At 36.6% G+C, this 22632-nt stretch overlaps 1 protein-coding gene across 1 annotated transcript in view; it reads right to left on the reverse strand.

The window, feature by feature from the left end:
* The window catches only part of LOC5573480 (protein eiger), a 56426-nt gene that overhangs the window by 19618 nt on the left and 14176 nt on the right, over positions 1-22632 (reverse strand). Inside the window, exon 2 of the mRNA XM_001654580.2 lies at positions 17059-17184. Coding sequence (XP_001654630.1) covers positions 17059-17184 — 126 coding nt within the window. The remainder of the gene's footprint in view (positions 1-17058; positions 17185-22632) is intronic.

A 22632-nucleotide genomic window follows, 5' to 3' on the forward strand; every position in this document is an offset into this window, starting at 1 on the left:
ATGAGCGTTCCCTTTTTAAATAACTGCGAACTTTCTTTTCCAATATACTATTTTCAAATATGTATATCGCAGCAATCTCAAAGATACTCTATGTTCTGGGATGTGGAGAAAATTATGATTTCGAAAAGATCTTCCACGAGATCCGTCACGAGTTTTATTTGATTATGCTCTCTAATGTCAGTACAATTTTTGACATTCATAGCTTGGAATAGCTCTGGTGTTGATCTCGGTAAAGGCGTCGAAAATGCCGATATTCATTCTAAGTCAAAAATTATGCCAAACGGCCATTATGCCAAACGGCTTTATGTCAAACGGGGTACAATCCACACTGATATGTAAAAGGACTGCCCATTGGCATGGGACACGGTTATATGAAAAATTTAGATTCTCGCTCCATCGTAAAAATACCTATCGAGGTCTGTGTTTAGAGTTTTTATAGAGGTCAATGGGCCACCTCTGGCAATTTTTCTTTGCAAAAGTAAGTTTTCCCATAGTAAATCCCATACAAACTTTGAACGGCTGGCGCTAAAATATAGTTTCTCCGATCGAGCTGAAATTTTGCACAGTTGTTATGGGACCTAAATACAATCCAAAAAGTGGACTGGAGCGAGAATCTAAATTTTGTCCCACACTACTGCCCATCTATTACATTAGCAAGATAAAACTTCTCTAGGTTAGTTACTTTGCTCAAAAATAAGATTCTTCCTCCGCCTTAAGGTGAAGATGAATCGAAGTCAAACTTCAAATTTTCAATAGCACGGATCTGGAGAACCAAACATCCGTTTAAGCTGAAAACTTAATCGATTGGTCACTCGCTGGTGGTGACCAATCGATTAAGTTTACAACTCAAGTGGGTGTTCGGTTCTCCAGATTTGTGCTCCTGAATTTGAGGTTTGGCTTCGATTCATCTTCACCTTAAAGTGAAATTTCAGAGGACAATAGGGTCCTGAAGCCCTGTCCCAATTTTAGTGCAAAATGCTTAAGTTTAGGCCAAAAACACATGTTTACTCATTTTTTTAATGTTTTTCATTTGTTTAAGTACAAAAAACATTTTTTTTATGTTTTTATAGATTTTGTCACACCCCTTGGCTTAAACTCAAATTTTGGGTGTATTTTGTTTTTCGTGTTCCTTCCGAAATGTCAGATAGGAACAACCCCAGTGTTAAAACTAAAACCCCTGTGGTATTTTTGTCGACTCAGCGAACGTCAAACATGATCTCAAGTGTCAAGGTTCATTTATGGATCCGATTTTTAAATTAAAGTTTAAATGTGATATAGCGGTTATTTGAGCGGGAAAAAAATGCTGAAGTAATTGCAGTAACATGCTCTTTCGTGTTATTAAATAAAAACAAGATTTCATTAAACATTTTAGGACCCTATTGAAGCAAAGCATAAAGTTTTATACTGTCAAACAGTCCATATACAATAAAGATTCCGTGCAGTATATAGAGTATTGTTTGATCCTTCGTTCTTGACGCTTGCTCCTGCGGGGGCGGACGATGAGGGCAGGATCAAACATTTCGCGCGTCGGTAGTACAGTAGTGAAAAAGTGCGCGGTCCGTTAGTAGTGTTTGATCTATTGATCGTGTCGCTTGCTCCTGCGTGGGCGAGTGACGAACAATTGTTCGCGGATTATTGAATTATTTCGTGAATCCGGTTAGGCGTGATTATATCATGGATCGCATCACCAAACATTGGTGACTCCCAGATCTTTACCTTATCCCACTAACCTAATATCCTTTCCAAGACAACTGTGGAGATGCAGAGGTGATCTCGGTCTCTAGTAACAACGGTTGTCGAACTAACATTCCTTCCCTTCCCCGATGACCGTAAGGACGTGGCCGGCGCCATTATTGACTTTTAAAATCTGAGATCTCGATTTGTGCACATTGAGAATGGTAAGCTAATCCCAAGCCCCATTCATAAAATCTCTGTGTAACTTCGATTGTTCTGGTCAATCGCGGAGTAGTTACTACATTTGTAGTACGGGCATCTATGCTTATGCTTATGCTTAATACAAATTTCGTGCAGTGTATACAATTTTGATGAAATATGCATATTCTTAAATTATATATTCTCACCCTCTACAGCTTTATGGATTCTTTTAGGATTTCCTTCTGGGATTCTTGCAAATCTAACACCAGCTACTACTTAAGTAATATAGATGTCTTTTCCATGACACTCAAATTCGTTCAATAATGTATTCAAGGATTATAAATATAAAGGTTTGGAAATTCTTTAAAAAACAGTAATTTCGTCAGAAACACTTTTTGAAAATACCTTCAGAAATTCTTTCGAAACTTTATACAAAGGTTTCCCCTAGAACACCACGAACATTCCGCCAGAGATATCTTCTAGAATTACTCCAGTATTCAATGCAACAATTTATTTACGGAATCCGAGAAAAGAAGGAATATTCTGAAGCTACATTAGAAATATATCCATTTATAATGTCTCCTTATAGAAATTGCTGGTTGAAATATTTATGAGATCATAAAAAAATTAAAAAACTTCAAGGAAAATATCCGCGTAACTTTTCAAAAGGACTTATGTAACAATGAGAGATTGACTTCTTTCTCGCTCTTTTTCGATTATAACAGTGCAGTACTAAAAACGGGATTGGTGGTCCAATAGCTACCGCTTCTGCTACATAAGCAGAAGGTTATGGGTTCAATCCCAGGCCCGTCCCTTTCCTCGTACTTTGTAGTTGTATCTTTCACTTGCTTCTGTCTTCGACTCTTAATATTTCACAGTTGACCTATCACAGTTCATAGCATTTGTAAGAACCCGAGATGGACAAAAAAAATAGCGTCATACGCTTTCATTCTTCCATCATTATAGCACGCCTTTCCTTACGCCTGATACATAGGCAGTCTGCTAACCAAACAGCAAGCCTCTCTGCCATAAAAAATATACCAGTCCTTCCTGCATGAACTGGCGTAGACGCAGTGGTGTATACGGTCTACTCAGGGAGCATCATCAATTACTCCCCCTTGCCCTCATTGATCTGTATTCTGACGTGGCAGGTGCCATTATCGCCTAAAATAGAAGATCCCCAGCTCTTATACATTGAGGGTGTCTGTTAATCCCAAGCAGTCATCTGGTTGGTTCCTTGTGTTGTCATGTCTACCTATCTCAAGTGATATTAATTTTTCTACCTTTTGACTTGGTACCTTTTATCTTTTCGTACCTACGGTTTTTCTGAGCTATAAGTACTGGCTGCAGTTGGCGCAGAAGGGAGACTTATTTTATTCTTTATTTACAGGATATAAAAGTGGCGACGAGGATCATGGAAACGTGTGTTGAAGATAATCGATTTTCTTTCGGGTGGCGAATTGCCAATTGTACCTGTTTTTGAAAGTGTGGTGAAATTGCCGATTTGAGTTGAACCAAATTGTTCTTCAGAACTATTGTGAACATAGTTGTTCTTTTGTGAACATTGTGTGTTCATTCGAAACTTCATACAAGCGACGAAATTGTTCTTTAGTGTTGGCGAATTTGTCAAATGCAATGTTGAGCAGTAAAATCCAATGATTTGAATGTTTTGTTGTAGTCATGCGATTAGCAAATTTGCGCATTTAAGATAATATCGTGGAATTCTTTGGATATATTTTCGATTGTTCGTTGTATGAGTTGTTGCAACTTGCAGGTGGCTTTTAAAGAGTTATAAGAAAGTTTTCTTAGGAAATCCCTGTATAACATATTAGAAAACACTTGTTGCATATGGCTGTTAGCTGCTATTTGGATTAAAATATTCCTCCTGGTAGTTCTTCTCAAACTCGCCCTGAAATACCTCTGCTGGCTTTTTAAAAAGATTATTGATGGTTGTTGAGATTGCGAAATGATTACTAATTGCAAGATATTTTTCAATCATGTTTAGAAAATAAAAACAACATTTTCTAGTGAGTGATTCCGTATAAAAGGCAAAAACATGAATTTGATGTGTTAAATTGCTGCAGATAAGGCTTTTGAGATTGCTACTAGATATATTCATGATTTCATCCTAGAAACCATCCATAAAGTATTTCCTAAAATAATATGAAACAGCCCTTGTTTTTAGCTCTAAAAAAATCGTCCAGGGTTTCTTCAAAGAAATACTCCAAGATTTTTTTCTTTATTTCAGATTTTTTTTCTTTATTTCAGATATTCCTTCCTAAATTCTTCAGAGAATCACAAATGAGGTTCTACATGGAATTTATCTAGAATTGTTCCAGGAAATTCTCAGTCTCCCCGCTTATTTTTTCTTTCGAAACTTACTCAACGATTAAACCAGAAGTTTTTCACAGAGTTTCATTTAGAAATGAGTTCTGTTGTTTCTTGAGAAATTTTTGAACGATTGCATAATGCTACCAACTTTTATTTTTTTTCCCATGTTTTTTTCTAGAGTTCATCTTGAAAACGATTCAAGAATTGGTTCAGGAGTTCCAACCAAGGTATTTTTTCAAAATTTATGTTTTGATTTTCTTCAGAAATTATTTTGAATATTTTTCAACATATCGTTTTAGTAGTTTAAACAACGACTGTATGTTTTTGGATCAAAAACTACAGTGTTGTTTCTTTTTAAAGTTATGATCCTATTCAGGGATTTGAGTTTACTATAATTTTATTGACAAATGATTATTTTTTATCAACCGTCAATTCTTAGTTTATCCATTTTTATCTGAAAAATCATTGAATTTAAACTGAACTGTCAGAACCGGGACCGCAATTCACTACTTTGTAATATAACTAGTTAATTGCGGCCGGGACCAACAACCGATATTTAATTTGAAAGTTTTTTTTCGAATTATAACGGATACACCAAAAAATAATGTACAGTTGAAAAAACAAAAAAATACGATAAAACTACAATAATTTGGTCCCAAAACTCCTTGTGAAACGCAAAAACTTCTCAGAAACATATCTAAGAGTGTCGTTGGTAGAATTCTCAGACAAATATTTGAAACAAAAAATAACAAGAAAGATATATAAAGTTGTTTCCTTGCGTAAAGATTGGACTCGGAAAAAATGCGACACTTTGTTTTGTGTGTAGCTTTTTATCGCGTAGGTAAAAATTAATGAAATTTTGAGTAATACTAGTTTAGAATGTTAAGTTTATGTGTGCAAAATTTTATCGCGATCAGTCCAGTAGCATTCGAAACAAGAAGAGCTAGTCAGTCGCACAGATGGATCGGAAAAAGGCTTGGAATCTACCACTCCACTGTGTCCCGCGTTGTGAAGATGTTCCAGGAGACGAAGACCATCGAGCGGCGCGCTGGAAGCGGCCGAAAACCGAAAACGGAATACCCAGAGAAGGCGTGAAGGATAAGGCAGTACTTTAAGAATAACCCGGCCCTGGGAGGGAGAAACCAATACAAAATTTCTGTACGTCATAGTGAGCCGAGATTCCGCTGTCACGAACTGTCACTGTGAGCCCAGATCTCAAACATTGCACATTGGTCCCAAAGCCATATCTAGGAAGACAAAAACAATTGCGCCTAAACCGTCAATTTTAGATATATGGTGTCTTCGGCAAAGTTTCTCCATATTTCTCAGACATTTTTTTCAGAGATGTGAAATTAGGGTGGCCCATACGGTTTACGAGATCAGTACATAAACAAAATTTCAAATCTCTGAAAAAAATGTCTGTATAATATGGAGAAACTTTGCCGAAGACATCATATATCTAAAATTGACGGTTTAGGCGCAATTGTTTTTGTCTTCCTAGATATGGCTTTGGGACCAATGTGCATTGGACTAACATGAAAAAAGCGCGTAACTGATTAAAACACATTTTCGTATTTCTTCAAAAGTGATAAAAATCGAATGAAAATCAATTCATGCACATACCGCAAGTAATGTGACGTGATCACCATTTAATCTGATTGAACATAAAGCATTGAAAAACGCATCGTTCTACTTTTTCCAATGAAAATTAATATTTAGTGCATAGAAAACTGTGGCCCTTTTTTCATGTTTGTCAGGAAGGATCGAAGGTGCACAACAAAAGGAAACTACCGATTTTCTCGAAGCCTGCCTTGATTGTTGTTGGCAAGCTGGAGTTATCTTGCAGTTCAAAATAACGTTGTCTTATATTTCGTGTGTAGTATCGGTGCCTCCCTCCCAGACCCGGCCCTTTCCACACGAGACGTGGCCAAAAAGGTCAATTCATCGGAGTGGTTTGTCCAGCAGACCATGAAGCGAGCTGGGCAACGTTTTTTAAGGTCAGGAAGGCGTGAAACCGGACTGACAAGCAAAATATGGTGGCCAAATTGCGTGCGCGGCTGGTCCGTGTACCATGAGTGGCTGGTCAAACCAGGCTGTCTTGTCATGGACGACGAGACATAAATCAAGGCGGACACCAAAAAAATCCACGGCTCGAGTTTTTCCTCGGCATGGAGGTTCCGGAAAAGTTCCGAAAGATAAAGATGGACAAATTCGCGGAGAAGTTCCTGTTGTGGCAGGCAATCTGCGAGTGGGGACGGAACAGAAAGCCGTTCGTTATAACCGGCGCCACAAAAGGAGCAAATTTATCGAGAAATGGTTGCAGAAGTGCTTGCTGCCCTTCCTCCGCTCTCACCGTGGTCCCACGCTGTTCTGGCCGGATCTAGCTTCATGCTGTTACGCCAAGCCTGTAATGGATTGGTACGAAGCGAAGGGTGTTAATGTGGTCCCGAAGGATGCGAACTCGCCAAATACACCAGAAATTCGTCGGATCGAAAAATGTTGTGCGATAATGAAGAAGAACTTGAAAAAAAGCGGAAAAATATTCAAAACCGATAAAGCTTTGAAGAAAACCTGGAAGAAGTTGTGTAAGAGAGATGGGCAAAGCCTCGCCCAAGATCTCATCAGCAGTGTTAAGAGAAATGTACGGGCATTCAGCTTGAAGAGGAAATTTAATAAATAAAATATGCCAAAACATAGCTAATATATAGTTATTTAATTCCTGAAAATTTGAGATGTATCCGATTTTTAATGAATTTTCTGTGATTATTTTTGTGTGTTCCATTTTTTTCGAGTCCAGTCTTTATTAAAAGATTGTAAACCTGGATGAAATACGTGAAGAAATCGCATCCCACTTGCCCTTTTCTGACTACGTCCATGCCAAAGAAATCGTACAAAAAGGAAACAGCAATCCAATCAAGAAGTGTGTGATAACATCTCAACGAACGAAGCAAGTCATGGCGTATCAATTACGGAGCGCATACCGTCTGGACCTGTCAGTCTGCAGAGGTCAGCCCATGTGCTCCTTTTCGGGACAATTAACGCTTAAAAGTACATGTCAATTGCGACACCCGGTCGCACAAATGCAAATCTATTGTGTCAAAGCAGGCGACGCGACCGACGCCGAAAAGTCAAGTTCAAAACCAAATCCAAAAGCAGGTCCCATGCTGCAGTCCGACAGCAGATCGCAGTTAGCAAAGACTTCAGGCGGGCGGCGGCGTGAGCAATCAAACCTTGCCGCGCTAAATCGAAAGCAACCAGCATAACGAAGGCAGTGGGTTGCTTTGCTCGTCGGTCAATGGATTATTTATAGAGATCATCCATAAATGGACTAATCGTTTGCATTCACGCGCTGCTTCCATTTGCGGCTCGGCACGACACATTTCTCTGTAGGATCCTTGTTTCAGGGCCCCAAGTAGTTCGACAGTAGCTTCCGAAGTGCGAAATACTGCATAATTCGATTAACTAGATGCGGAAGTGGTCAAGATATTCATGACTGCCGATTGTCATGGCTGAGATCAAGTTATCTTTTGTTTGACAGTCAACTCTCCCTTACTCGATATGTCGTATCTCGATATCATGGCAACCGCGATGGTCCCTTGAATCGCATTTGCATTGGTTTTGTGTTCTATTACTAGATTCCTCCCTAACTTGAAGTTAACAGTAAACTCTCCACTGTATAAAAGAATGCTCCCTTGTTTAATTATTTAACACCCTTAAGGGTGAATTCACAACTCACTAGACTGATGCTAATTGAATTATGATTATCTTTCAAAACAAATTTAATTCTATTGTAGGCTCTGGCCAACCCATCCCTAGCTATATCAAATTAAAAGATTTTAGAATCCACATTATAGCTTGGATGCGTGACAAATTCGAATCATGCCTTCCTGCAAAGTTCTGGACGAAGCTGACCCGTAAAGATTCGATAACATCGGATGCCTACCCGGAGCGATGTCTGGTACTGACAGTACCTACACCGAAACATATCACGATTGATAATAATTGTGCCGCAAAAGAGCGGACTGAAAGATGTGAGTCATCATGGTGGGTTTACTTATGTGTGGAAGCATTGCAAAGAATCAGTGGGGGTCGGATTTGTGATAATTCAGTGACAACGGTGATGAAGAAGTTCCTTTCAGTTGTTGCTCGGGTCTACTTTTCAACCGTTTAAATAAATTTGAGAACTCATTTAAATAAACTTATGTGGTATTGGTATGGCAAAAAGGTACTTTAAAAAGTAGGGAGCCGGATCTAATTCTTGGCACTTTTGATTCACTAGGGCAGTGGGATTTTTTGAAAGCTACTGAGCTAATGTTTGGCCACAACATGTGTTGTATTGAAGTGCTTATTATTATGCTTCTAATTCGGCCTAAAAAAAAATTCCAAAGTGAATCATGGAAGTGCCCAAGTAACTCTGTACCCTATTTAGTGTTTTTCAGTTTGAAATATGTATGGTTTAAGGTTTTGATTTAATGAAGTATCAATTCTACTTAAGCAGTGGAGTAGGAATTTACAATAAGAATCATGTTTATCAAATATCTATCTATGCTCAATCAAACAGTCGGTACAGTTTACTCTTGTAGACGCAACTTCCACGAATTACTCGAATGGTATAAAGATTATAACTAGGAACATAAACACTAACATTTCATCCAATATCCCTATTTAAGATCAAGAAAGTACTATTTTCATATCTCCAGATACAAATGCTGCATTTCTCATCGACCGCTAAACGAGAACATAAATAATACCTCACTTTAAATCAACAATCGCAAGTGCATTGGACGGCACACCTCTCGACGGCGATGAAAAATTATTTATTCTAAACATAGAGCACTTGAGCCAGAAGCAATTAGTGCAGGAGTGCAATCGAGTCATAAGCTTCGATTGCGGTGCGGTGGAAAACGATGGATGCCTAAATTTGAACTATCATGTAAACACTCCTCGATCCATGGGATTGTTCAAATATTATGTAACGTAACAGGAAGAGGGAGGGGGTCACACATAGTGTAACGGTCCATACAAAAAAAAAATCCATACAAAAGCTGTTACGTGGGGGAGGAAGGAAGTCTAAAATAGACAAATTTTGAGTTACGTAATATTTGAATGAGCCCCAAAGGGATGAGGCCATCAGTAGTTCCTAACTATCTTGTGGGATAAGTTTTATGATAATTTCTATTACAATCTTTGGCATTTAATTTTGTTTCCATCCTTATATGAGAAATTCTCGCTGAAACCAGGCCGCCATCAGCACCCATCGTTAGAATTCCAATTTTATGTCACTGATCGCTAGTTTTCGATAAAACTTAAGGGTGGTCCTTTCTGTTTTTTTCAAACTGGTGGACCCCTCGTACGCCAGCTAGCTAAACAGTTTGCGAAAAAGCCCATTTTTTGATAAATATAGGGTATTTCTTCACGTGATATGTCTTATATTTCGCTTGGAACATATGGCAAACTTAGTGGCATCGTATAGAGAAAGGATATAGCTTACATTTAAAGTTAAAATTTTGAATTTGGCCGCCATCTTGAATTTTGTTAGAAAAATCGTTTTTTCACCATTGGCGCAAACGCTCGGTTTTGAATTCTGAGATCACCATCAGAAATCTGAGGAAAAATTTCGTAAGATAGGCTACAGAAACTAGGTGAGCAATGGTATTTACCCTATGAAATGAACGATTTTCTAAATCATGTTCTACGATTTTGACGTATATGGCGAGTGCAATTCATTGATTATTGACATTGACATTGACATTATTTTTTGTACAACAAAGAAACAAGTTTTCAATCGTTGGTGTTTCATTCGAGTCGAGTGAAGAATAAGAGTATTATTTTGAGTGAAAAAAATCTAGCGGCCATCTTGGATTTTGACGCCATCTTGGTTTTAAGTAGTAGAATGAATTTTTCACCTTGATAGCACTTGTAGCATGTCGAATTCAGAGGCTACCAGTGAAAACATGGTTACGTATACTCTTCTTCTTATTACTCTTTATTTTTCTGACGTTACGTCCCTACCGGAAACGAGCCTGATACTAAGCTTTATTAGTTATAAATACAGGTTATTAAATAGGAATTTTCTTTTATAATGCGATTTTTAATATCAGCATAATTCTTCGACAAATCTTCTTTTTTTTAATTCTGTAATAATGAATAAATAAATTTATTGAACAAAAAACCGTCCCAAAACATTGATTGAAATAAAAAAACATTTTTTGGCCATATGCATTTTTGTCATTGAATGAAGTTTATAAATTGCGCGTTTGGACATTATAAGGTTTTGTGGTAATATCTTTAGTTTTAACGTAAAACATTGCCAAAAGTGCATTAATTAAGAATAGAAATCTTAGATTTTTAAGCAAAAAAAATCTTTGATTTTCTGAACCATATAGTATCGTTTTTACTACCACCCAACATGCATGTGAAAAATAGCGAAATTGAAAGATGAAAATCAGGCTTTGTTCTAATGTGAACGTAATGCCAAAACGTAGGTGTATCATCTTGAGGTTGGGAAATATGGTGGCCATCTTGGATTTACACGCCATCTTAGTTTTAGCAGTTAAATGATTTTTACCATCTCAATTAATTGAATTATAAGGCCTCCGTTAAAAAAAAAAGATTCTTTATTTCTTAACTGATACTGATTGTTCATTTCTATCATAGGTTCTAGACCAAATAAATGAAAGAATTAATGCTGTTTTTCAAATCGAAGATATGCAGAATAATCATTCAGATAGCAAACAAGCGTTAAAAAATCCTACTTGATAATTTGTTTTTGAAGCTAGTAAAGCTGAGCTCTAGTAAGGCTGGCTCTGTTCCAGTAGGGACGTAATGTCAAGAAAAGAAGAACAAGAAGAAGAGTAAGTGTAACGGAAGCATTAAAATTCAACATGATGAGTGCTAACAAGGTGAAAACTCATTCTACTACTTAAAACCAAGATGGCATCAAAATCCAAGATGGCCGCTAGATTTTTTCACTCAAAATAATACTCTTATTCTTCACTCAACTCGAATGAAACATCAACGATTGAAAACTTGTTTCTTTTTTGTTCAAAAAATAATGTTTGCATTGATTGCACTCGCCATATACGTCAAAATCGTAGAACATGATTTAGAAAATCGTTCATTTCATAGGGTAAATACCATTGCTCACCTAGTTTCTGTAGCCTATCTTACTCAATTTTTCCTCAGCTTTCTGATGGTGATCTCAGAATTCAAAACGAGCGGTGCGCCAATGGTGAAAAAATGATTTTTCTAACGAAATTCAAGATGGCCGCCAATTTTTTTTTTTTACTTTAAATGAAAGCTATATTATTTCTCTATACTATGCCACTAAGTTTGCTATGTGCTCCAAGCGAAATATGAGACATATCACGTGAAGAAATACCCAAGATTTATCAAAAAATGGGCTTTTTCGCAAACTGGTTAGCTAGCTGGCGTACGAGAGGTCCACCAATTTGAGAAAACAGAAAGGACCACCCTTAAGTTTTATCGAAAACTAACGATCAGTGACATAAAATTGGAATTCCAACGATGGGTGCCGATGGCGGCCTGGTTTCAGCGAGAATTGCTCATCTACGGTAATTCAATTTTTGCAGGAGAGTACCGTCGTTGGGGGTGACAATGGGTCAAAAAGGGATATGTGCGATTTATTTTTTGAATAACTATCGCAATTTAACTCCAATAAACTTCAAATTTGGTGTGTATGTACTTTGATGGTACATTAACAACTGTTCAACAAATTAAAGACACATATTTATTCACAGCGGCACCACAAGTGAATGAAAAATGACCCAATCTCACCCCATAGAGGGGGTGACATTGGGTCACTGTAATTGAAATAACTTGTTTTTAAGAATATGATTTCAAAACCATTCACAACTGAAAAATATTGACAAAAAACGATGCAAACAAGACAAAAGGATATCTAAGATGTTTCACAAGTATGATAAACTTACTTAAAAGAAAGATTATACTGAAAATTGAAGAGCTATGAGAAAAAATATGTAAACTCAACATTTATCGTCAAGTTTACATAAATTTTCTTGGTTTTTCCCTCAAATTGTCTTCAAAGTCTCATCCCCATTGCTATAAAGCCCATTCAGTTTCCCCAAAGGTGTACTGAAACAGTGGTTATTTTAAACCTTCGCAAATAGTTAAATTTCGGTGCGACATTCCACGATCAATAAATTTCAGGCAGGACTTGACGTCATAATCCCAGTATTTCATTTGTACTTCCGTGAGATGTTTCTATAATATCAGTTTCTATAAAAACTGATAAATAATCAAATTTAGAAAAAAAAACCCCCTTTTGATAAAAATTTACGATGTTGCTGCGCACGAAACGCAGTTGCTGGTTTGAGAAGTTGTCAAAATGCGTTGTATTGTTATTCAATGCACGGAATACTCAAGTAGACTTGTTTGATGTTTCAGAGATGCTGTATTTAGAAAGAATAAACACACCTTAATGAAAAAAGAGAACACCCGGCACCGTAAAATGTCAAAAAAGTGGACTTGGAATTTCATTTACTATCGTTCTTGCTTGACCCAATCTCACCCCCATTTTCAATGTTTTAGACATCGTACCGAAAAAAATGATTTTTTTTGTGGGAAAATCAAACAGATTCCGAAAAATACCTATGATGTGTAATGAAAAGACTTTCAACATTCTACTAATACAGCGATAGAGGCTAGAGTACATGCGTGATACTTTGTACAAGAGAAATTTAATGTTGTAAATTTTATCTAGTTTCAACATGCAAGTTTACTGATGTAGTAAACAAAAACTACTATTTCTAAAAATGTATATTGTTATGAATTATGTGCAATAATATGTTCCCTAACATATGAATTATTGATTTTAGTAATATCAGCGTTTTTAGCTGAAATATTTCACAAAACATATTTTTCCGTTTTGACCCAATCTCACCCCCTAGACCCATTGTCACCCCCATCGACGGTAATTCGGATTCGTTAACTCACAAACTTTTACTTGAACCGAATTTGATCCAGTTCAGTTCAGAAATTCAGTTCAAATTCCAGGAAAATTCCAAACTGTGATGTAAATACCGATTGTCTGTAGTTTATGGTGCTAGTTGAAATTTAATTCCATTTTTTTTTTCGAATCAATAGATTTCATGTATATTTACTGAAACCAAACAACAGGTAAACGGCACTTGTTCTCAACTGGCCTCACAAAGGTCACCCAGATCGAATTTTATCATCTACGCCGAGTGGATTATAGAGTTTGCCGCGCTTAACTGAGAAGAATTTGCGTGCGTAGGAGACATGCTGTTCACAGAATGATGATGATGATGGACGGTATCTATCTTAGCACGCTACTGCTGATGACAGACGGCAGTTATCGGGATTATAATTTTCATATTACTACTCTGTTGAAGAATGGGATAACGACGTAAAACGTTGTCTGTCCGTTTCTGAAATGTGTGAAATCTATGGCAAGTGAGCGATTTACATAAGAGGGATGATAGTAAATATTCCAAAAAATGTGTGAGACTACTTCTTATTTGAAGTTGTTTGCTATAAAGCTATGAAACAAGATAGGTAATGCCAGGGAGGGAGGCACCGATACTACACACGAAATATAGAACATTGCACACTGGTCCAGGATGCTAATTTAGGCGGACATGAGGTTTTCGTCAAGATTTATTGATTTTAGAGCCATAGTTTATTCTGAGAATATGTTCAGAATTTTTAGTACTTCAAAATGCACGGAACAAAATTTTTTTTTTACGGTGATCGCAAGAGTGACGCATACGCCAACTTTTTTTATTTTAACGAATCGTAAGTTGGTATGTTCAGCAAAGTTGTAGCAAATGATCATAGAAACAACTTTGCCGAACAAACTTTTTCTCGGTTTTTCTTCAGAGCCGAGATAATTAAGTATTTTTAATAAAAAATCGTTTTTTGCTCTTAAGTGTTTTATTTTTTAGTTTTTTTGGCCTACTATGTTCTACAAAGTTATTATACTTATCATTTGCTACAACTTTGCTGAACATACCAAAGTTGTATTTCTTATGGTTTTCATGTTATTTGAGTTTTTCATCTTAAAATTAGCTATTTTGTATGCCGTGTATCTCAACTATGAGCACCTCAAAAAAATATATCTTTCCACCAAATGATTTTGCAGTTTTTCAAGTACCTGTGAGCAAAATTTGGAGAAGATGATATTTTTCTATCTCGTTTAAAATCGATTTTACTAATAGACGATATGAGATAAATCCATATTTGTTGAATATTCATACATGTTCAACTCACAAAAGTCATGGCTACCTAAGCATATCAAACCAAAGGTAACACGTGTATTTATATAGAAATATAAAGTACATCGTTTTTCAGTTGTTTTCGATTAACTTGGAAGCTTCTGCAAGAAATTCATCGTCTTTTCCTCTGCCTGTATTTAATCTATTCCTAAGCAAGATCACCAGGTTGGAAGTCAACATAAGCCGTATAAAATACATATACAAAATTTACAGTTCGATTGAATTCTGTGGCATGATTTTCCCAGAATCTTCTGATAGATTCCACGTTTCATGTTTTTCTTTGGTAATGCGGCATGCCGGACAACACCACTTCCGTGCAATAGTTGTAGACGTATCAGTAAGTGTAACAGCATTCTAAAGGATCGCCACGAAAAGCCCTCGAAGGAAGGTTAGGGCTGAGACTGTACGAACCTCTTCCAGCTGGTAGGAACTCAAATGGTCGTAACACGGCATGCCATTTTTTACGGGAAGTAGATATTGTGTATTTTTTTCACTACTGAACTGCGAAGTGCGGCCTCATAAGTCCGAAAGTGTGAATAAAAGTGAGGGATTGCATTGAATCCTGTTGGTGTCTTCAGAGCACTTATTCTTCGATTTACGAAGAATAAGTCCCCCGAAGACACCTACCCGATTTGATTCAATTGCGCACTTTTTTTTAGCGTTTCCGCACTTGTAATAACTTCTTTTCACGGATCTCAATCATTTTAAAAGTGGTCAACTTTAATCGGAAGATTAACGAGGAGGCGTTTGAACAGTTTTTGTCAGAAACGTACTGTTAGTATCGCCAGTTCTACGATTGGTATGTACTCTCTCCAACGGTGCAAAAACTACTTTCGCATGGAGTGATGTTGTCCGGCATGCCGCCGAAGAAGCATAAAAAATGCGGAATAAATCCATCAGAAGATTCTGGGAAAATCACGCCACAGAATTCAATCGGACTGTAAATTTTGTATACGTATTTTATACGGCTTATGTTGACTTCCAACCCGGTGATCTTGCTTAGGAATAGATTAAATACAGACAGAGGAAAAGACGATGAATTTCATGCAGAAGCTTCCAAGTGAATCGAAAACAACTGGAAAACGATGTACTTTATATTTCTATATAAATACACGTGTTACCTTTGGTTTGATATGCTTAGGTAGCCATGACTTTTGTGAGTTGATCATGTATGAATATTCAACAAATATGGATTTATCTCATATCGTCTATTAGTAAAATCGATTTTAAACGAGATAGAAAAATATCATCTTCTCCAAATTTTGCTCACAGGTACTTGAAAGACTGCAAAATCATTTGGTGGAAAGATTTATTTTTTTGAGGTGCTCATAGTTGAGATACACGGCATACAAAATAGCTAATTTTAAGATGAAAAACTCAAATAACATGCAAACTATAAGAAATACAACTTTGGTATGTTCAGCAAAGTTGTAGCAAATGATAAGTATAATAACTTTGTAGAACATAGTAGGCCAATAAAACTAAAAAATAAAACACTTAAGAGCAAAAAACGATTTTTTATTAAAAATACTTAATTATCTCGGCTCTGAAGCAAAACCGAGAAAAATTTTGTTCGGCAAAGTTGTTTCTATGATCATTTGCTACAACTTTGCTGAACATACCAACTTACGATTCGTTAAAATAAAAAAGTTGGCGTATGCGTCACTCTTGGGATCACCGTAAAAAATTTTTTGTTCCGTACATTTTGTAGTGCTGAAAATTCTGAACATATTCTCAGAATAAACTATGGCTCTAAAATCAATAAATCTTGACGAAAACCTCATGTCCGCCTAAATTAGCTTCCTGGACCAGTGTGCATTGTTAGTTTGAACTGCAATATAACTTCAGCTTGCCAACAACAATCAAGGCAGGCTTGGGGAAAATCGCTAGTTTTCTTTTGTTGTGTACTTTCGATTTTTCCTGACAAACATGGAAAAAGGGCCACAGTTTTCTATGCACAAAATATTCATTTTTATTGGAAAAAGTAAAACGATGCGTTTTTCAATGTTTTATATTCAATCCGATTGAAAGGTGCTCATGTAACATTACTTGCATTGTGTGCATGAATTGATTTTCATTCTATTTTTTGTCACTTTCGATCAAATGCGAAAATGTGTTTTGATCAGTTACGCGCTTTTTCCATGTTAGTCCAATGTTTGAGATCTGGGCTCACAGTGACAGTTCGTGACAGCGGAATCCCGGCTCACTATGACGTACAGAAATTTTGTATTGGTTTCTCCCTCCCAGGGAAATGCTATTCGAATGACGAAAAATTTCTTTTTTTGATTATGAGAATCAATTGAGTGAAAACTGTCCGGTACAGAACATGTGTGGTCGTCCCAGTCAAGAGCAAACACCTGACAACAATTGACCTTCGAAGTAAATCAACTGTCCACACCAATTGAGAACACTCCATAGATTGTATTGTGTTCCTATTTTTACCTTCCTATTCATAGTTATTGATTTTCCTACCGATTCTCAGTGCCTTCATTTACTCGGCATACTCGGCAAAACTGACTGACTGCGCGTAATCAGTTCAAATTGATTTACGATCCTTTCTCAATCGAACACTTACCGCTTCCGCAAAATCGTCAAAGTCCTCCAGATTCTCGATAGTTCGTAGCTGGCGTAGTTCCTGCAGTTGCTGCTTCATGCTGTCGACTTCCCGTTGCAGGGCGGAGATCCTGTCCATGTTCCAAATCTGGAACGGTGAGATGGAGAAAAAAAAATGATACAAAACTTTAAAGGCAGCGAAACAGTGCACGATTTAATGAGTCAAGCTAAAAGTAACTATTTTATATTTCTGCGGATGCTATTTTTAGTAAATTGCAAGTAACGCTAGATGGCGAATGGCATACAACTTATGCTGCATGCAGCGGAAGATCATGTGGGTAGATTGTACAACAGTTCCTTGACTTTGAAATTGAAACTCATCGCACAGAGACGTAGGATGAGGCGGAACATTCCGCACGCTTTCGCTCGACAGTGACGTATAGAGGAGGGTTTTCCATCCTTGTTGATGTGTTCGAAACAGATTAGAATTTGGATATGGGTTGGAATTTCGATTGGACACAACAATAAGGTCAATCTGGGCTTTTGAAGAAAACATGCTATGTCTTTTTTATTTGTTGATGAAATTGTAATCGGGTTTCTGTGCATCGTTCAACTAAATAGTTTTTTTCTGAAATCACCTAATAAAAGCTGTGCATCAAAGTTTACCATTATTTTTCGCATAACAAAAATCTTTTTTTATGAACAAATTGTAAGTTAGTATACCTCACTATTCTACTAAAGACAGAGCTTTAGAAAAATCAATAATGTTACACCATTCTCTGACACTAGGTCGCGCTAGTGATTTATTCATTTATGACCCAATTTTCTAATTCTTTTACTCCCAGCTAAAATGATAGTTAGAAGCGTGTTCAAAATTAGTTAAGATTACTAAAGAAACTGTATTTGTATAAAATCGCGAGATTTAATTTCGTGAGCCCTTTAATATAATTTTAATGGTCGTTCCACTGAAAAGTCTTATACTTTTAAAATCATGTACGCAAATACAGCAAATTGTAAACGCTTTCCTCCAAATATTTCAATCGGTAATCTCAGAATGACATATTATGAAAAAGATACTTGGAATATAAAATCGATTTCATTACAGCAGTGTTGCCAAATTGCCAAGATGATTATCGTTGTGCTTTGAAAGGTCCTATGAAAATAAAACATTTGTTTTTATATTGTGCTTCAAATCGTATCGTGGGGACTAAATAAGCAACTCTATGGAGGCACAGGTTATTTTTCATATTTGTACTATATAAGTACTTCCGTCATTACGTACTTTAAACCTAAAAATTCAACTCATATCAGGACCCCTCAAGTTTAATTTTTTTTTGCTCTTAAAAAATCGGTGAAAATGATTTTAAAATGTTTTTTTAGATCACTCCCCCAAAATAGTTACTATAAATTCCTCATGAGCGCTTCTTGGAATTCCTATAAGCATAATTTAAAAAAATCATCGAGTAATTCCTTCCTAGCTTTTTTTTAAGAATGCCTTAGAAATTCATTCAGGGAATCGTTCTAGAAATAATCCAGATATATTTTAAAAGACTCCTCCTAAGATTTGTGCAGGAGCTTTTCAAAGAATATACTTTGCAGAAATCTATAAAATCCAAGAAGAAATATTATGACAAATTATCATTAGATTCTACAGACGACATGTTGCTAGATTCATTGATAATGTAACGTTCACATTAGTAAAGTTTAAAATAAAAAGCATTCTTTAATAGGGTAAATTGGTATAATGCGCCCCAACCGGGCAATACGCCCCACTTCATTTTCAAGGGAATAAGGCTTATTTGACACGTACATATGATTACATACCTTAAATACCCGCGAAAAACTGATGTTGTGCATATAAGATCTTTGAGAAGTATGAACAATCAATAGAAATACCGAAAATATCGAAAATCAGCTTTTTGGCGTAAAATTTTGGGTCCGACAGGGAAGCCTCGTTGTAACTGAAGCCCATCCTTTACTATTGTACTTATTACAAAAACTTTTACCGGAAGACGACCGCTAATAGACTCTTTTAAGCTTAGCAAGTGGTGGAATTCTCCTTGGAAACATTTCTACAGCGCTGCGGAACTGTTTCTACGGGAAGGGCATATTGCCCGGTTTGTTTTGAAACGTCAAGATTTGAACCGTTTACAGAAAACGTCTTGTACTCTTTTTAGAACTTACCTGGCAAGAGAAAGTTGTACGCAGAGTATGATCAACTAAGTAAACAACACTTTGACACCAACAACTATAGAAATAATGCTTTTGCCACTGCGATAGAGCAGTTTTTCGTTAGGGGGGGGGGGCGTATTATACCTGTTTACCCTAAATGATAATGAATTTTGAAGGACATTGATTGCAGAAAATTCTGCAATCACTGTAGGTATTTTTTAAAGGACACCTTTAGTAAGAGAATTTTTGACTAATAAGCAACCTTGAGGCAAAACAATCTATTTTTAATGTTTTTAGCGAAGTAATTTGGAGCATTTTTCATCAGAGACCGGTGAAAAACTCCCAGCCTGGGATTTGCTTAAAATCGGCATTTGTATACGTTTCGTCGTCCATCACACAACAGCCTTATTTTGTCAGCATCTTCTCGTAGGGCTTCCGTGCCCGAGTTTTAGCCGTCGATTGTTGCCGCTCATCGCGGTTTGGGAAGCTCTGTACCTTGCATGTATGTAGTCCAGCTCTCTTCTTTGCATTCTGGGCGTAGCTCTGCGACATGCCGACCTTTTTAGCCAAATCACGGCTTGAGACGTTGGGATTTGCTTTAATCATCCGCTTCAACTTTCCCTCCGTCTTTTTGTTCTCCGGTCCCGGTTTTCTTCCAGCTCCTTTGCCGTGGTCCAACGTCAACCGCTCCAGGAGCCGCTTCAACACTCTGGAGACGGTTGAATGGTGAATGTTCAACATTTTTACCAACTGCCGGTATGACAGGTCAGGAAATTCCAGGTGTTTGGAAAGAATTTGTTCTCTCGACTCGCGTTGGTTCACCTCCATTTTCGTTGAATCGAAAAACACGACTTCGAGTTTGACAGCATGTACAATACACATCAATGAGAAAGTGTGCAAAATTTGGTTGATTTTTACCCAATGGAGAAAAGTTAGGCCCTGTTGAATGTGTCGCAATAATTTCGTGTTAGCCCTTTAATAGCAAGGATATGTACGATTTGACAAGAAAAACTTCATATTATTTTTTCGTAATATTCCTTGAAACCCTTAAAAGTCGATTTGCCCCGAGGCTGTATATTATCTGAAATACATCTAATTCATATAATAAAAAAGGAAAAACTTCCTTAACACTTTCATTTCCACACTTTTGTAAGACAATTTAACTGTCAAAATGGCGGTTCCAAAAAAAGTTCTTGAACAAAAGTTGTTGCAAGTAAGCTAAACTATTCGAAATAACTATATTTTTGTATTCTTTTTTATTTTAATAGTTCGAGCCTTAGGTCACTTATTTCAATGTTTGATGAGACAAATATAATCCAATCATTATTGAACTAATCGTACCAGTTCGTTTTAGCTAGCATTCGACGAAAATCGGTGGATCACCTGTGTTACCATGGGAAAGAAAAGGTTAACTAACTCCATATTCTTCTTCTTCATTCTGGCGTTACGTCCCAGCTTCTCAGCTTAGTGCTCTTATGAGCACTTCCACTGTTATTAACTGAGAGCTTTCTTTGCCATTGGACCATTTTTGCATTTGTATATCGTGTGGCAGGTACGATGATACTCTATGCCCTGGGAGACGAGAAAGTTTCCAACCCGAAAAGATCCTCGACCGGTGGTATTCGAACCCACGACCCTCAGCTTGGTCTTGCTGAATAGCTGCGCGTTTACCGCTACGGCTATCTGGGCCCCTAACTCCATATATCTAAGGTATTTTGAAAACATCCTTTATAAGCCCAAAAATCATTCCTAGAGAGTAGGGTGCGGCTTATTTTATAAAGCTCTTGCAACCAAAAATGCCTTTGCTCTTCTGAACTCAAATCACATAACAAGAGAAACATCAAAGTTTTAGCCTAAAATATTGAGATGGAGAGGTGGCGCTAGCGACTTGAAGATAAATTTTCAAGTTGTGGAATATGAACTCAAGTGAAGTCTTCTTTTTTTTTAACCAATCTTGAAGTTTTTCGCATCTTCTCATTTATGAAAAGTTTGTGGAACATCAAAATTGTCTAAATTTAAACTAGTCTTACCAAAAAAAATTTCTTCGAATTTTTCCTCATTTTGTTTGACTATATAGTCATATTATATAATTTTATAAATACTCAAGCAATAGAGTCCTAAGGTCTTGTCCCAATTTTATTACTAAACGCTTAAGCTCAGGCCAGAAACACATGTTTACTCAATTTTTAGATGCTTTTCGCTGGTTCACGGCAAACACTTTTTTCTTTTTTCTTGAGATTTTGTCACACCTATTGGTTGTATTTTGTTTTCCGTGTTCCTTCCGAAATGTCAGATAGGAACAACCCCAGTGTTGAAAAGATGAGCCCCTGATGCATTTTTGTCTACTAAATGAACGTCAAACATGATCAGAAGAGACAAGGGTCAAGTTTGGCCCATTTTTTAATTAAAGTTTGAATATGATACAGTCGTTACTTGAGCGAAAAAAATTTCCAAAGCAAGAACACGTTCTGTCGTGTTATTTAATAAAAAAACTAGTTTTTACCGAAAATTTTAGGATCCCATTTCAAATCTTTAAACATGCATAAGTAGCTAATTTAGTTGTTTTTAAAATGTATATACTACACATTTAATTGTAAAATTCTTTTGACTAGATTATTTAGAAGAAACTGCCCGAAAAGATGAGTTCTCAATAATTGTAGTTTTAACAAAATGCCTCATAAATTTATTAATTAGTAAAAATGTTGAATTCAACGAAACAATTGAAAATTTAATAAAATTTGTGTTTTTTTAATTTTGTTTTTGGGTTGTTTTCGTTAACTAAGTCAAAACATTTAACAATTATAAACAAATTAAAAACAACTAAATTAACTACAAACACATGTAAAAAGATTTGAAATCGGTTGAGTATTCATGAAGTTATCATCGAACAGAGATGAATTTTAGTGATATGAAGAAAAATGTGAAAAAAAAACTACTAACTAAGACTAGTTTGTATTTGAGACAGATTTGATGTTTCACAAGCTTTTCATAAAGCTAATTTTGAGAACGATACTAAAAGCTTAAAAATTGGTAAGAAAATAATAAAGTTATGAAGTCTCTGTGATGGGCCTAGATGGGCCTAGATAGCCGTAGCGGTAAACGCGCAGCTATTCAGCAAGACCAAGCTGAGGGTCGTGGGTTCGAATCCCACCGGTCGAGGATCTTTTCGGGTTGGAAATTTTCTCGACTTCCCAGGGCATCAAGTATCTTCGTACCTGCCACACGATATACGCATGCAAAAATGGTCATTGGCATAGTAAGCTCTCAGTTAATAAATGTGGAAGTGCTCATTAGAACACTAAGCTGAGAAGCAGGCTCTGTCCCAGTGGGGACGTAACGCCAGAAAGAAGAAGAAGAAGAAGTCTCTGTGATTTTAATTCAAAAGAGCACACGAATTTTTGGTTTTGAGAGCACTCAAAAAAAC

Source organism: Aedes aegypti, chromosome 2 (genome assembly GCF_002204515.2).
Source record: "Aedes aegypti strain LVP_AGWG chromosome 2, AaegL5.0 Primary Assembly, whole genome shotgun sequence".
NCBI lineage: Eukaryota > Metazoa > Arthropoda > Insecta > Diptera > Culicidae > Aedes > Aedes aegypti.